This window comes from Zonotrichia leucophrys, unplaced genomic scaffold, assembly GCF_028769735.1.
Source record: "Zonotrichia leucophrys gambelii isolate GWCS_2022_RI unplaced genomic scaffold, RI_Zleu_2.0 Scaffold_347_54459, whole genome shotgun sequence".
NCBI classification, from domain to species: Eukaryota; Metazoa; Chordata; class Aves; order Passeriformes; family Passerellidae; genus Zonotrichia; species Zonotrichia leucophrys.
Genome location: NW_026992552.1, coordinates 37,375 through 49,918, shown reverse-complemented (window position 1 = coordinate 49,918; position 12,544 = coordinate 37,375). Strand labels below are relative to the sequence as shown.

Genomic DNA, 12,544 nt, shown 5'->3' with positions numbered 1-12,544 from the left:
AGGATCTTGTGTCACCAAGGTTCCATTGTGGCACTGCAGCACCAAGGAATTCATTGTGGAACTATGAGGCCTCATGGAACCAAGAGGCCACTGTGACCCTGCAGGCCCTTGTGGGACCATGCAGAGAATTGTGACAGAGCAGGACCTGGTGTCAGGATGGGGCCATTGTGACACTGCAGGGCACCATGGAACCCAGGGGCCAGTGCTGCTCCTCAGGGACTCCTGGAATGAAGGAAACATGTTGGACATCGTGGTGGCCCTTGGGACCGAGATGCCATTGTGACATTTGTGAACCAAGGAGAGCATTGCTGCACTGCCAGACCTCACAGAACCAAGGATCCATTGTGACACTGCAGGGCTTTGGGGGACGACGGCGCCATTATGACACTGCAGGGCCCAAGGATCCAAGGGACTTTGTGACATCAAGAGGCTCTATGGAACCAAAGGGACATTGTGACACTGGGAGGCCTCATGGAAACATGGAGACCATTGGGACACTCTGGGGCCCAATGGAACCATGGAGACACCAAGTTGTCTGGGAGTGTGGATCTGCTGGAGGGTAGGAGGGCTCTGCACAGGGCCCTGGACAGGCTGGATCCAGGGCCCAAATCCAACAAGGTGAGGTTGAACAACTCCAACTACCGGGTCCTGCACTTTGGCCACAACAACCCCTGCAGCACTACAGGCTGGGCACAGAGTGGCTGGACAGCAGCCAGGCAGAAAGGGACCTGCAGGGACTGATGGACAGCAGGCTGGACATGAGCCAGCAGTGTGCCCAGGTGGGCAATAAGGCCAATGGCTCCTGGCCTGGATCAGGAATGGTGTGGCCAGAAGGAGCAGGGCAGTGTTTCTTCCCCTGTGCTCAGCACTGGTTGGGCAGCCCCTCAAATGCTGTTTGCAGCTCTGAGCCCCAAATTTAGGAAGGACTTTGAGGGGCAGGAGCATGTCCAGAGAAGGGCAACAAGGCTGGTGATGGGTCTGGAACACAAGTCCTGTGAGGAGATGCTGAGGGAGCAGCTGAGGTTGTTTATCCAGGAGAAGAGGACGTCCAGGGCAGACAAGGCGGTGTCAGGACACAGATTGGACTTGATGATCTCCAAAGACTTTTCCAACCTTGCTGATTCTGGGATTCTCTGGAACGAGCCTTGGAGCAGTCACAGGAGGAGCCCTGGCCTTCCCCTTCAGAAGCTCCAGCAGCCCAGGTCCCTCAGCTTCTCCTGCCAGCTCCAAAGCCCATCCTGTCAGTCCTGCTGAGCCTCTGCAGCTCCTCTTCATTGCCCAGAACAGGGAGCCCCAGAGCCAGACACAGCAGCCCAGATGTGCCCCCCTGTTCTGGGGTGCTTCTGGCAAGGGAGCAGCACCAGGCACTGCAGGAGCCTGCAGACAATTCCTGCAGCATTTGCAGGATGATCCTGCTGCCCAAGGGACATTCCCATGGTGCCAAGTAAGGAACTGCAATGGGGAGTGGGGCCAGAGAGGAAAGGGCAAACAGGGGTGGGCTGTTTGCCGGACAGAGGAAAGGCTTGGGCAATAGGAAGAAATCTAGTAGTAAAGAAAGCAAAGGTGAAGCAAAGGAAATGCTCAGGGCACTTTGGGGCTGGCTGCAAGGCAGGCCTGGCTCTGAGCAACAGCGTCTGCAGTGGGACAGGAAACTCCCAGCTGATGGGAACAAACTTTCTGGCTGACTGCAGAGGCCAGGACAAAGCTGAGTGGTTTCGCTGGTGTCCCCCAGCCCTTGCTGGCCCCAGGGACTGATGGCATTTGTGCTCCCTCAGGTTCATGTCCCCACAGCAACAGCATGGGGGTGCTCCCCCTGCTGTGGGCAATGCAAACAGGGGCTGCTGAGCCAGTGCTGCCATGTCTGTGCCTGCAAGGATGGGGCACCTGTGTGAGCTGGGGGAGAGGCCAGGGCTGCAGAGGGGGGATGTTGTTGGCAGCTCCATGAGGACGCTCTGGGACGCTGCTCTGGGCTGTGCAGCGCACTGGGGATGGATCAGCCCCTGCTCTGCTGCTCCTTCCCGTCTCCCCCAGGGCCCTTGCAGAGCCCCAGCCATGCTGTTTGCCCCCAGCCTGCCCACGGCCAGCCTGGGGCTGCTCACGGGGTTTTTCTGTGCTGAGCATTGGCCTGGGTGTGTTCTTGAGAGAGCCTGGGCAAGGAGCCTGGAGCCCCCAGGGCCTGGCCTGAGGCGTCAGCGCTGCCCCAGCAGTGCCCATGGCCTGTCCCTGCTGCAGCCCCGGCACTGCCACCCCCAGGGCTGTGCCCGGCCCCGAGAGCACTCAGGCTCTGCAGCAACACCAGGGCCACCAGGGCAGCGGGGCAGGGCCACGGCAGCAGCACTGGCAACACCAAGTGCTGCTACTGCTGCTGGGCACAGCTGCTGGGTCAGCACTGATCTGCCCCCAGCTCTGAACACAGACATTGCCACTGCAGCTCCAGAGAAGGCAACAAAAGGGCATCTCTGCAGAAAACTCTGCTGGGAAATTCTTCAGTTTTTTCAAAGCCACAGAGAGCACAGCCCCTCATTGAAACAGTCTGTGGCCACAGGGAAGATGGAGAGAAAAAAATGAGACATGGCACGAAAAATGACTTTTTTTTTTTGACAAAATTTAAAAATTAAAACAGAGGAAAAGAAATTCCAAACTGAAAGAAACAAGAAGTTTCAAAGATTATTGTTACTACGAGTGACTTGCAGAAACTGGCCAGCATTTTAATGCTTCTGAAAGCATCCAGTCATCAGTTTCCTCACTGCAGCCTTCAGCTCCTGATTCCTCAGGCTGTAGACGAGGGGGTTCAGGGCTGGAGCCACCACCGAGTAAAGAACTGACAGGGCCAAATCCAGAGATGGGGAAGAGATGGAGGAAGGTTTCAGGTGAGCAGTTGCTGCAGTGCTGATGAACAGGGAGACCACAGCCAGGTGAGGGAGGCAGGTGGAAAAGGCTTTGTGCCGTCCATGCTCAGAGGGGATCCTCAGCACAGCCCTGAAGATCTGCACATAGGAGAAAACAATGAACACAAAACAACCAAATGATAAACAGGCACTAACAACAATGAGCCCCAGTTCCCTGAAATAGGATTTGGCACAGGAAAGCTTGAGGATCTGTGGGATTTCACAGAAGAACTGGCCCAGGACATTGCCCTGGCACAGGGGCAAGGAAAATGTATTGGCTGTGTGCAGCAGAGCATGGAGAAAGCCACTGGCCCAGGCAGCTGCTGCCATGTGGGCACAAGCTCTGCTGCCCAGCAGGGTCCCGTAGTGCAGGGGTTTGCAGATGGACACGTAGCGGTCATAGCACATGACTGTCAGGAGGGAAAACTCTGCTGAGATGAAGAACATAAAGAAAAAGAGTTGTGTGGCACATCCTGAGTAGGAGATGTTCCTGGTGTCCCAGAGGGAATTGTGCATGGCTTTTGGGACAGTGGTGCAGATGGAGCCCAGGTCGCTGAGGGCCAGGTTGAGCAGGAAGAAGAACATGGGCGTGTGCAGGTGGTGGCCGCAGGCTACGGCGCTGATGATGAGGCCGTTGCCCAGGAGGGCAGCCAGGGAGATGCCCAGCAAGAGGCAGAAGTGCAGGAGCTGCAGCTGCCACGTGTCTGCCAATGGCAGCAGGAGGAAGTGCTTTATGAAGCTGCTGTTGGACATTTCTTCTGTCTTGGCATGGGGACCTGCAGAAAAAGTAATCATGGAATAGTTGGGTTTGGAGAGGACTTGAAATATCCCAGCACAGCTTGGGGGCACTTTCTCCCCACTGCCTGCCCATCCCTGGGGGCTCAGCTCTGCCCTGTAGACCCCTCCCAGCTCAGGCACTGCTCAGGGGCAGCTCTGGCTCTGCAGGTTCTGATAGGAATGTCAGAGCAACCCTGAGGAGGCTGGAAAAGCAACACTGATGCTGCCTCTAAGGGGCCTGGTGCTGATTTCTGTCACTGCCTGATTTGTTTAGATCAGAGATTTTTTTTTTATTTGCCTCAAGCTGAACTGAAATGAGTATTTATGGTCAATATCCCATTCAGGTAACCCAAAACAATAGATTAAAAAGCAGGACTTTGCCTTTCCTGCAGCCCCTGCCTTGCTCTGCTCCCTGTATAATCTACTGATTATGTTCTGCTGTTTAATGCCACGCTGCGAGCAGTCCTGAACAATGCAGCATCCTTACCACACCATGAGAACACTTCCAAGCCTTACCAGCTGTCTCCTCCCACCCACATCTTGTCCCCCAGTGCTGGGAGCAGCTGCCAGGGCTGGTTGAGAGCTGTCCCTGGCAGGCAGCAGAATCCCTGCCCTAGCACAGCACCTTGGGCTGCAGGACCCTGCTCTGTACGACAGCCCTGGGCACCCCTGGCTGCTCTGCACAAGAGACAATCAGAGAATGTACTCACAGGGTCTGTAGGCATTGGGATGTTCCAGCTTTAGGAGATCACTCCAGGAGCTGCAGCTGCATTGTCCTGCAGCCAGAGGTTCCTGTGCCAAGGGCTGGCAGTGATTCTGCCCCAGGCCCCAGGTACTGAGACTGCCCCAGGAAGGGCTGTCTCAGCACCTTCCTAGCCCTGACTGATTGAAGCTCTCTGTGCCTCTGTGCTGTGCCCGGGCTGGCTGCAGGCAGTGCCCCAGCCCTGCTGGGCTGGCAGAAAAGCTGCTCATCAAGAGAAATGTGCTTTTGAAGCTCTTCTTGGTTACCAGGAGCTGTCTCTGTGCCAGGAGCCCAGCCCAGCTCAGCAGCACAGACACAGCACCAGGACTTTAATGAGCCTCTGGGGCTTTGTGCTCAGGCCCTGAACATCAGTCCCTGAGAGGGAGCTGAAGAAACCTCTCCAGAACTCCAAGTCAGAATCCAACTCCAAAGTTTCTTGGACTTTTAATGGGTCCCACTGAGGGACACAACTGAGAAAGTGTCCCCAGGCCCCAGGCAGAGCAGAGAACTGCAGGCAGTGATGACAGGTGGGGACAAAGAGGAGCCAAGTCTTGGTGCCCTGGGCCACAGCAGGGTCTGTGCCACCAAGGACTGTGAGGAGACACCTTGTCCTGAGGCCGTGAGGCCTCCTGGCACAGCCCCAGCCAGGCTGGGCACTCTCAGCCCCTTGTCCTGCCCTCAGCATCTCCCCCTAGCCCACATCCCAGTAGCCTCAAGGATCTGCTGGAAGGAGTCCCTGGGGAGCCTTGCTCAGGAATGGCCCTGGGGGCTCCTGAATGCTCCCAGGGACTGCAGGATTTTCAAAGGACTTTGGCTTTGGCTTTGGCCTTGGAGTCTCTGAGAGGTTTGGGCAATCATGGTCTGAAATTATCTGCTTTAATGAGTCCTTTGAGAGCTTTTGTCAGTAACAATACTCAGTGGGCTCATTAATGCTTCAAGGTACTTCAGTTATTTTAAGGTACTTGGTGTTTCACTTTTCATACAAACTCTATGAGAAGTTTGTGCAATCATGGCCCCAATTATCTACTTTAATGAGTCCCTTGATAGCTCTGTACTGACACTCAGTGGGGCACATTAATACTTTGAGATACTCAAGATTTTTAATGTACTTTGGATTTTCCTTTCCACACTGAGTCTCTGAGAGCATTTAGTGCCATCCTGGCCTCCAATTCTTTCCTCCAAGCAGTCCAGGAGTAGCCTGTGTTGGGAATGACCTCAGTGGGACCCATTTATGCCTCGAGACACTTTGGGTGTTTCTTCTGACTTTGACTCCTGGAAACATTTGTGCAGCCTCTTCTCAGGCCCTGAGGTTGTAGGGCTCAGCTCCAAATGCACCACAGGGCTCATTAGGATCAAGCAAGTCCTGACAAACTATGGTTCTGCCTTTATTTCCATCTGCTCTTGTGGAGTTCATCAGAAATGTTTCTGTAGTGGTTTTGGTTCACCATTTTGAGATTTCTCAAAATCAGTTTCGGTTCAGTGTTGGCTAATTACTAGTGCACTCACTAGAATGCCCTTACTCATTTCTTGCTGCAAGATAGGATTAGGAGAAAGGAAAAGCAGGCTCAAAGCTTTAAAAGGGTATAAATTAGAGCTTATAAGTAGTAATTAAAGAACGAGAAATAAGAATCAGAACAAAACTTTCAGAACACTTCGCCCCTCCATACAACCTTCTCTTTCTTACTGAGAATACAAAGAGACAAACCCCAAACAATTCAGTCACTTTACCACCTCTAGAATAGCCTTTTTTCAGTTCACTTAAGGAGAGAAGCTCCTCTTGTTAATGTTATGGAGACTTCCATCTAAGAAAACAGTTCTCTTGTGGCTTTTTATTTCCACTAATAGCAGCGACCCAGAAAAATCTGTAATTGTGAAGTCCCTCCAACTTCTACACAGCTTTTCCCACAGTTGTCTTTATGGGCCATGTCAACTAACAGGGTATTAGTTTAAAGATAAGCTGTTTAAGAGCAAAAGTTCTCTTCATCTATCTCTGAAATCATCTTCATCTGACTATGACAGAGCTGTCAATCACACAGCAGGGGCAGTGCTAACCCAGGTCTTATTGACTGAGCTGTCAATCACACATCAGGCACTGTTGGTACCTATGTGTGTGTCTTTCTACAGATTTGTGTCTTGCTGTTGTTTTCTATTTCTTCTTCAAATCCTACTTACCTGTAACATTTTTGAGTAAATTAACATCTTCAGAATTAAAGGTTTTAAGGTTAAATGGGCTAAGTTATTCAAGTTTATGTTATGATGAGAGGTTTATGTTGAAATAGATGTTGTATTAAAACCTTTGCCAAATTTCCTGGATTGTCTATATTTTGTCAGTAAAATTTTGTGCCATTTTGACCTCTGAGCTCAGTTGGTTAGAGCATGGTACTGGTATTACTGAGGCTATGGGTTCAATCCCTGTGTGGGCCATTCATTTAAGAGCTGGACTTGATGATCCTTGTGGGTCCCTTCCTAGCAAGAATATTCTTTGCATCTGCCCATGTTGACAATATCTGGTTGGTGTTTCTCCTGTGCACCAAACTCAAGTCAAGGAACTTTTGGTCACCCCCAGCATTTCAGTGTTCTGGGTACACACTACAAGCTCACAATAGCCTCTCGTTTTCATGAAGCTCCACAGTGTCACACTGGCCCCTTGCTTCCATGGGCCCCAACAGTGCCACAATGATCTCCTTGGTTCCACAACTTCCCACAGTGTCCCACTGGCCCCTTGGTTCCATGAGGATCTGCAGTGTCACACAGGTTGATGCCATTTGTCCTTGCTGCCCCTCACATCCCAGTGCCCCACAAACAGCCCCGAGCCACCCATGAGGGACAGGCCCTGCTGTCCCAGGCTGGGCTCAGGGCTTGGCCTTTCTGCTTCCCCCAACCCGCCCAGGCCTTGCTCAGAGTTGCAGTTCCCTGCTCAGAGCTTGTGGCTGCCTGCAATCCTGGCCTCAAGGATCTGCTCTCAGCAGTCCCTGGGGAGCCTTTGGCAGTCCCTGCCCTCAGGGGGGCCCAGTGATGCTCCAGGGGACTTGGAGTTTTGCTTCTGATTTCTTGAGCAGCTTCTTCAGCCTTCTCTCAGTGCCTGAGGGTCCTGGACTCAGCCCTAAATCTACTTTGTGGCTCAATAAAATACAGAAAGCCCTCATGGTCTCCTTCTTCCTTCAGTTCGCCAGGGCTTGTGCAGCTGATTGGAGTCAGTTTGGAGTTCCATTAATAATGATTTCAAAGTGCACTTCATGACTTGCTTTCTTTAATCAAGTGAGTATTTTTAATTTTCAGTTTAAAGAAGAGCTGATAGAAGCATTCCTCAGGTGATCCTAATGCTGAATGTCTCCTTAGGAGGTCTGGGCACAGAGAAGAATGAGCCCCTTGAAGGCTGACCCTGTTTGGACAAGCTGCTCCTCACCCCCAGCCTCACCATGTCTGACATGGCCCACCTGGCACTGACATCCCTGTGCCCTGCAGCAGAACCTTGTCCCCTGAGCTGTGCAGCTCCATGTCCCAGCCCAGTTCACCATGTCCCACCTGCTCTCCTCAGGGCTCTACCTGCACACAGGCTCAGGAGAAGTTTTCCTTTTGGGAAGGATGGAATGGAAAAGCCTGAGCTGGTTTCCTGAACAACAAACCCCACTCAGGAACCACCTGCTCAGTCCAGGCTGCCTGGAATGGTGTCACCTTTTCCCAAGGGACAGTGTGAGCAGAAATGATCTCTGGAAGCAGAATTCTCTGAGTCTTGCAGATGAATTTTCTGTCCTTGTCCTTTCCCTGGATCTCTGTTGCTGATGGAAGCTGCTGGTACCATCCTCACCTTTAACCTCTCTCTTGAATGCAAACAGATGTTCCCAGCTGTGTTAAGCAGGATTTGCTAAATGTTTCTATAAAAATGTTGTGTTCCTCATGGAGTAAAGGGGCCATTTTGGCACTGAGAGGGTGACGTAGAAGCAAGGAATCAATTGTGACCCTGGGGTCCCATGGAACCAAGGAGTCATGGTGACCCAGCAGGGCCAGGTGGATCCAGTGGTCCATTGTGACACTGTGGATCCAAGGAGACCATGGTGACCCAGCAGGGCTGCATGGAGCCAATGGTCCATGGTGACACTGCCCATCCAAGGAGGCCATTGTGACGCTGTGGAAGCTCATGGAGCGAGGGAGGCCATTGTGACACTGAAGAACTTCATGGCACCAAATATCCATGGTGACACAACAGGGCATCATGGGAACCAAGGAACCGCTGCTGGCAGTAGGGAAACACATGGAACCAGGGGCCGTTGTGGCACTGCATAACCAACAGAGCTGCTGGACCTTGTCCCCTGGCCCTGCACAGCTCCTTGGGAGGCACGGCAGGAGCAGCGCCCTGGGAGCCTCGGGAATGGCTCTCTGGGATCCACGGCACACACTGCCAGGGGCTGGAATTCCAGTTCTCAGCTATGAAAATATGTTCCTGCCCTGGAAGGCAAAGCTCTCAAGAAGGAGCCAAAAGCCAAGTGGAACAAGATCCTACAGTGACATTTCACTGCCAGCCTTCATTACTTCACACGTTACATGTTGTAGGTCATGGATTGGGAATTAAATCAGGGCAAGGTGTTTGGTGGGAGCGGCCTTAGGTCAAGAGCAGAGAGGGACAGAGCAGGCAAAGAGAGGCAGGTGAGAAAGGAGGGCACAAACACAATCAGCTGAGAAGGTGGCACTCTGAAAACAGAACTGCAACTGACTGAAAATGAATGGGACAGAAAGAAATAATTTGGCACCTTTTATTTCCTATCAAAATACAATTTCTTCCCTTTCTCACAAACCTCCTCCCAGTGTCATTCAGCAGGGCTGTCAGAAAGTCCTTCATTCTGAGTGGATGTTCCAGGCTGGAGCCACAATGAAACAGGGAATGGGGATTTTTCTGCTCCTGGGGAGTTTGACATCCTCAGCTGAGGAGAGGAGGAGGCACCAGAAGAAAACGGCAGCTGGGCTTCACTGTTCCTCAGGAATTAGGGTGGGGGGGACTCTCCCATCCTGTCTGTAGCCGCTCCCACAGGGATATGAGGGCTGATCCCAGAGCCCTAAATGGTCACTGTCAGGGCTACCCTCAGGGAATGCTCATCTGGTATTGAGGGGCAGGGTGGGAGCACCTGGATCTTGGGACACCCAGCGGCCCCTCATGTTTGGAGGTGCCTGAGGAGGGCTGGGATGATGCCAGGGACATCCTGCAGTGACATCCCCCCTGTCCTGCTCTGGGTGAGCTCAGTCCCAAACCTGACCCTGGTCTCAATCTCACTCCATGTTTAGGCACACTCACTGTTCTGTATTTTATCTCATCTCAGTGCCAGATTCATCTAGCCCCAGACCCAACCCCAACTCCAGCCCTAAAGCCAATCCCATGTCTCGCCTTAACCTCAATCCCAGCTCTAATCCAAATCGCAGCCCCAGCTCCAAACCCAGCCCCAGTTCCAGCCCCTTCCTAAATCCTCGGCCCCAAGCCAAATCCCAGGTTCAGCCCTTCTGGGGGTTTGGGGGTGTCTCTGTCCCTCTGACCCCGATGATGTTTGGGTGGGGTCACAGCAGGGCTGAGAGGGACAGAGACCCCCCTGGCCTCCCCAGATGTGAGAAGGTCAGAGAGCCCCCCCAGCCCCGAGCACCCTCAGCGGTGAGAGGGACACAGAGCCCCTGGTCCCCAGCCCTGCACAGGCATTGCCTGAGGCCAGAGGGACGGAGACCCCCGAGCATCCCCCAGGGTGAGGAGACAGAGACCCCCGAGCATCCCCTGCGCTGAGAGGGACAGAGACTGCCCTGAGCACCCCCCAGCACAGGGGTGAGAGGGAGGGAGACCGCCCAGGCATTCCCTGGGGTGAGAATGATGGAGACCCCCTGGGGAATGGCCTGGGGTGACAGGGGCAGGGACACCCCTGGGGAACGGCCTGGGGTGACAGGCACAGCCCCTGGGGAATGGTCTGGGGTGACAGGGACAGGGACAACCCTCCCAAGCTCCTCTCCCAAGCATAACCCAGGGCGAGAGGCACAGGGACCCCTTAAGCATCCTCTGTGCACTGGAAAAAATAAACTTGGTAGAAATCAAACTTAACTCTGCATAAAATACTTTGATGAATATTAGATTTTCCCTCAATGTAGGTGCCAGGGGTCACGCACAGTAGGGACGGACGGAGACGAGATCTCTTTGAAGCTAAGTCGTATAACTTGTAGTTTATTACAAAGGGCGTGGGTGCAGGGCCCTGTTGCGAGCTGCCAGCCGCAGCTCAGAGCAGGGCCGAGAGAAGAGAGGCTTAAAGTGTAAGAGAGTCAACGGCAAAGGTTTAAGTGCGGAGAGCATGTAGAAAGGAGGGGGTGAAGAAGTGCAGAGGTGAGTGCGAAAAAAGAAGAGAAGAGGAAGAGGAAGAGCGGAGGAAGGGCAGTGGAAGAGCGAGGAAAGAGAACAGAGAGAGAGAAGTGGAAGAGAGTGAAGTTCCCGTTACAACACAATAAATCATCTTCAGTGTTGAATATTCAGATTCTCTTCAGCCAATCTACTACAGCATGCATATCCTATAACATTTCCATACAACCTATACGAATCACTAAATTACCATACTGTTTTACATTTTAAACTCTAAATCTTACTCTTTGGGCCCTATCTGCCAAGCTGCAGGGTCTGCTCTGGCCCTTGGACCTGCCTGCTTGCAGAGGGTATTGTTTCATCGAGAGGGGATTACCTTCGGCTGGCCACACCATTGTTTTCCAGTTGTTCAGTAACTAAGGGATCTCAAAACTTGCTTCCATTTCAATCTCGCTTATAGTTTCTATATTCTCAAAATCTTTTGCCAGGCAATCATATTTATAAGGTTTTCCTGTTCCATCCTCACCAACACCTGAAGTCACATGTGATGCAAACACAAACAAATTCTAAACATGAAGAAACTGACAAGAGAATCAGTGATGGGGCAGTTCCAAGTTTCATTGGTTTCTGCACAGCTCCAGCTCAGCTGCTGGCAGGTTTCAATAAAAGAAAGAGGAAATTAGGCCAAATACAGATTATTAAAAGGAAAGGGAAACTCTGTGTAGCTGTCAAAATGTGACAGGGATGAAGAAAATAACGATTCTCACATTTGGCAAAGAACCCAAGCCTGGGAATTCAGGAGTTATTCCAGAATTGGCTACTTGAGCTGGGCTTCTTGTGGGACTTTTAGCAGCCTTGTGTTCCTCACCTTGGAGTAAATGAACCTTATCAGTCTTGCTGGTAACATTTCCCCCTTTCCTCCAGTGATTTTAACAAACTTTTCAAGGAAAGACAACAAAATATTTTCTTTTTGACTGGTCACTGACAACAGCCATTTTCCTCATCAGTTCTCCCATAAGTTGCTCAGAGGAAGCTGTGTCCAATTTTCCAAGAGTTCCTCCAGAGAGAACCACAACCTCCTCAGAGGAAGGATCCATGCTGTTGTCAAAGGCACTTGTCATCAGACAAGAGTGCCCTGAACCCGCTGTGCCAAAATAATGTCACAATCTGGTTAAGAAAATTGTTAGACAGAATCCTCTGCCTCAATTAAGGTGCTAACAAGACCAAATCCAAAATTGATTTTATTGAACAGTAAATGTGAGGTAGAGAGAGAGATGGAAAGAAAGAGAAAAGGGGGGAGAGCAAGGGAGTGACAGGGACAGAGACCTCCCCTGGAGCAGGGCAAGTGTGACATTGTCCCCTGTGTGTGTGGCCTTCCCAGGATGGATGTTTTACACCTGAGCCAGTTTGGGTAAGGGGGGTGGTGTTCACCCCCTGAGCAGGGATTACCCCACTGTTTCAGGTTGCCATGCAAGATGTAACCAAATGCATGTTTTCAATCCCCATCTTCATCAACTGCTATAAAAAGGCAGGGCAGGGTTCTTTATCTCTTTCATGACTCAGCCCTGATAACGCCCTCCAGGGGAGATATCTTCTGCTAATGGGCCATTGAGTGTCACTGCAGGACTGATAAAATTCCATCATCCCATTGTGGGATGCTCCACCCAGGGGGAGGATCTAAACATTCCTACCTGGATATAAGCTGAGGCTTTTAACACCAGGAGCAGCTTGCCTACTGGATTCCCAGAGGACAAGAGCTCCATAACCACCGCTGGACCTTCAGAGGAAGACCAGACCTTTCTGCAGGATCACTGCTCT

At 51.9% G+C, this 12,544-nt stretch overlaps 1 protein-coding gene across 1 annotated transcript; it reads right to left on the bottom strand.

Moving 5' to 3' along the window:
* Nucleotides 1–2,708: 2,708 nt before the first annotated feature.
* Nucleotides 2,709–3,656, bottom strand: LOC135441573 (olfactory receptor 14C36-like). Its single transcript, XM_064701129.1, has one exon. It carries the CDS (start codon nt 3,639–3,641, stop codon nt 2,709–2,711), a length of 933 nt encoding a protein of 310 aa, XP_064557199.1. The 5' UTR covers nt 3,642–3,656.
* Nucleotides 3,657–12,544: the final 8,888 nt, after the last annotated feature.

Excerpts from the sequence above, each read along its gene's own strand:
- LOC135441573 (XM_064701129.1), bottom strand. The coding sequence starts at position 3,641 with ATGTCCAACAGCAGCTTCATAAAGCACTTCCTCCTGCTGCCATTGGCA.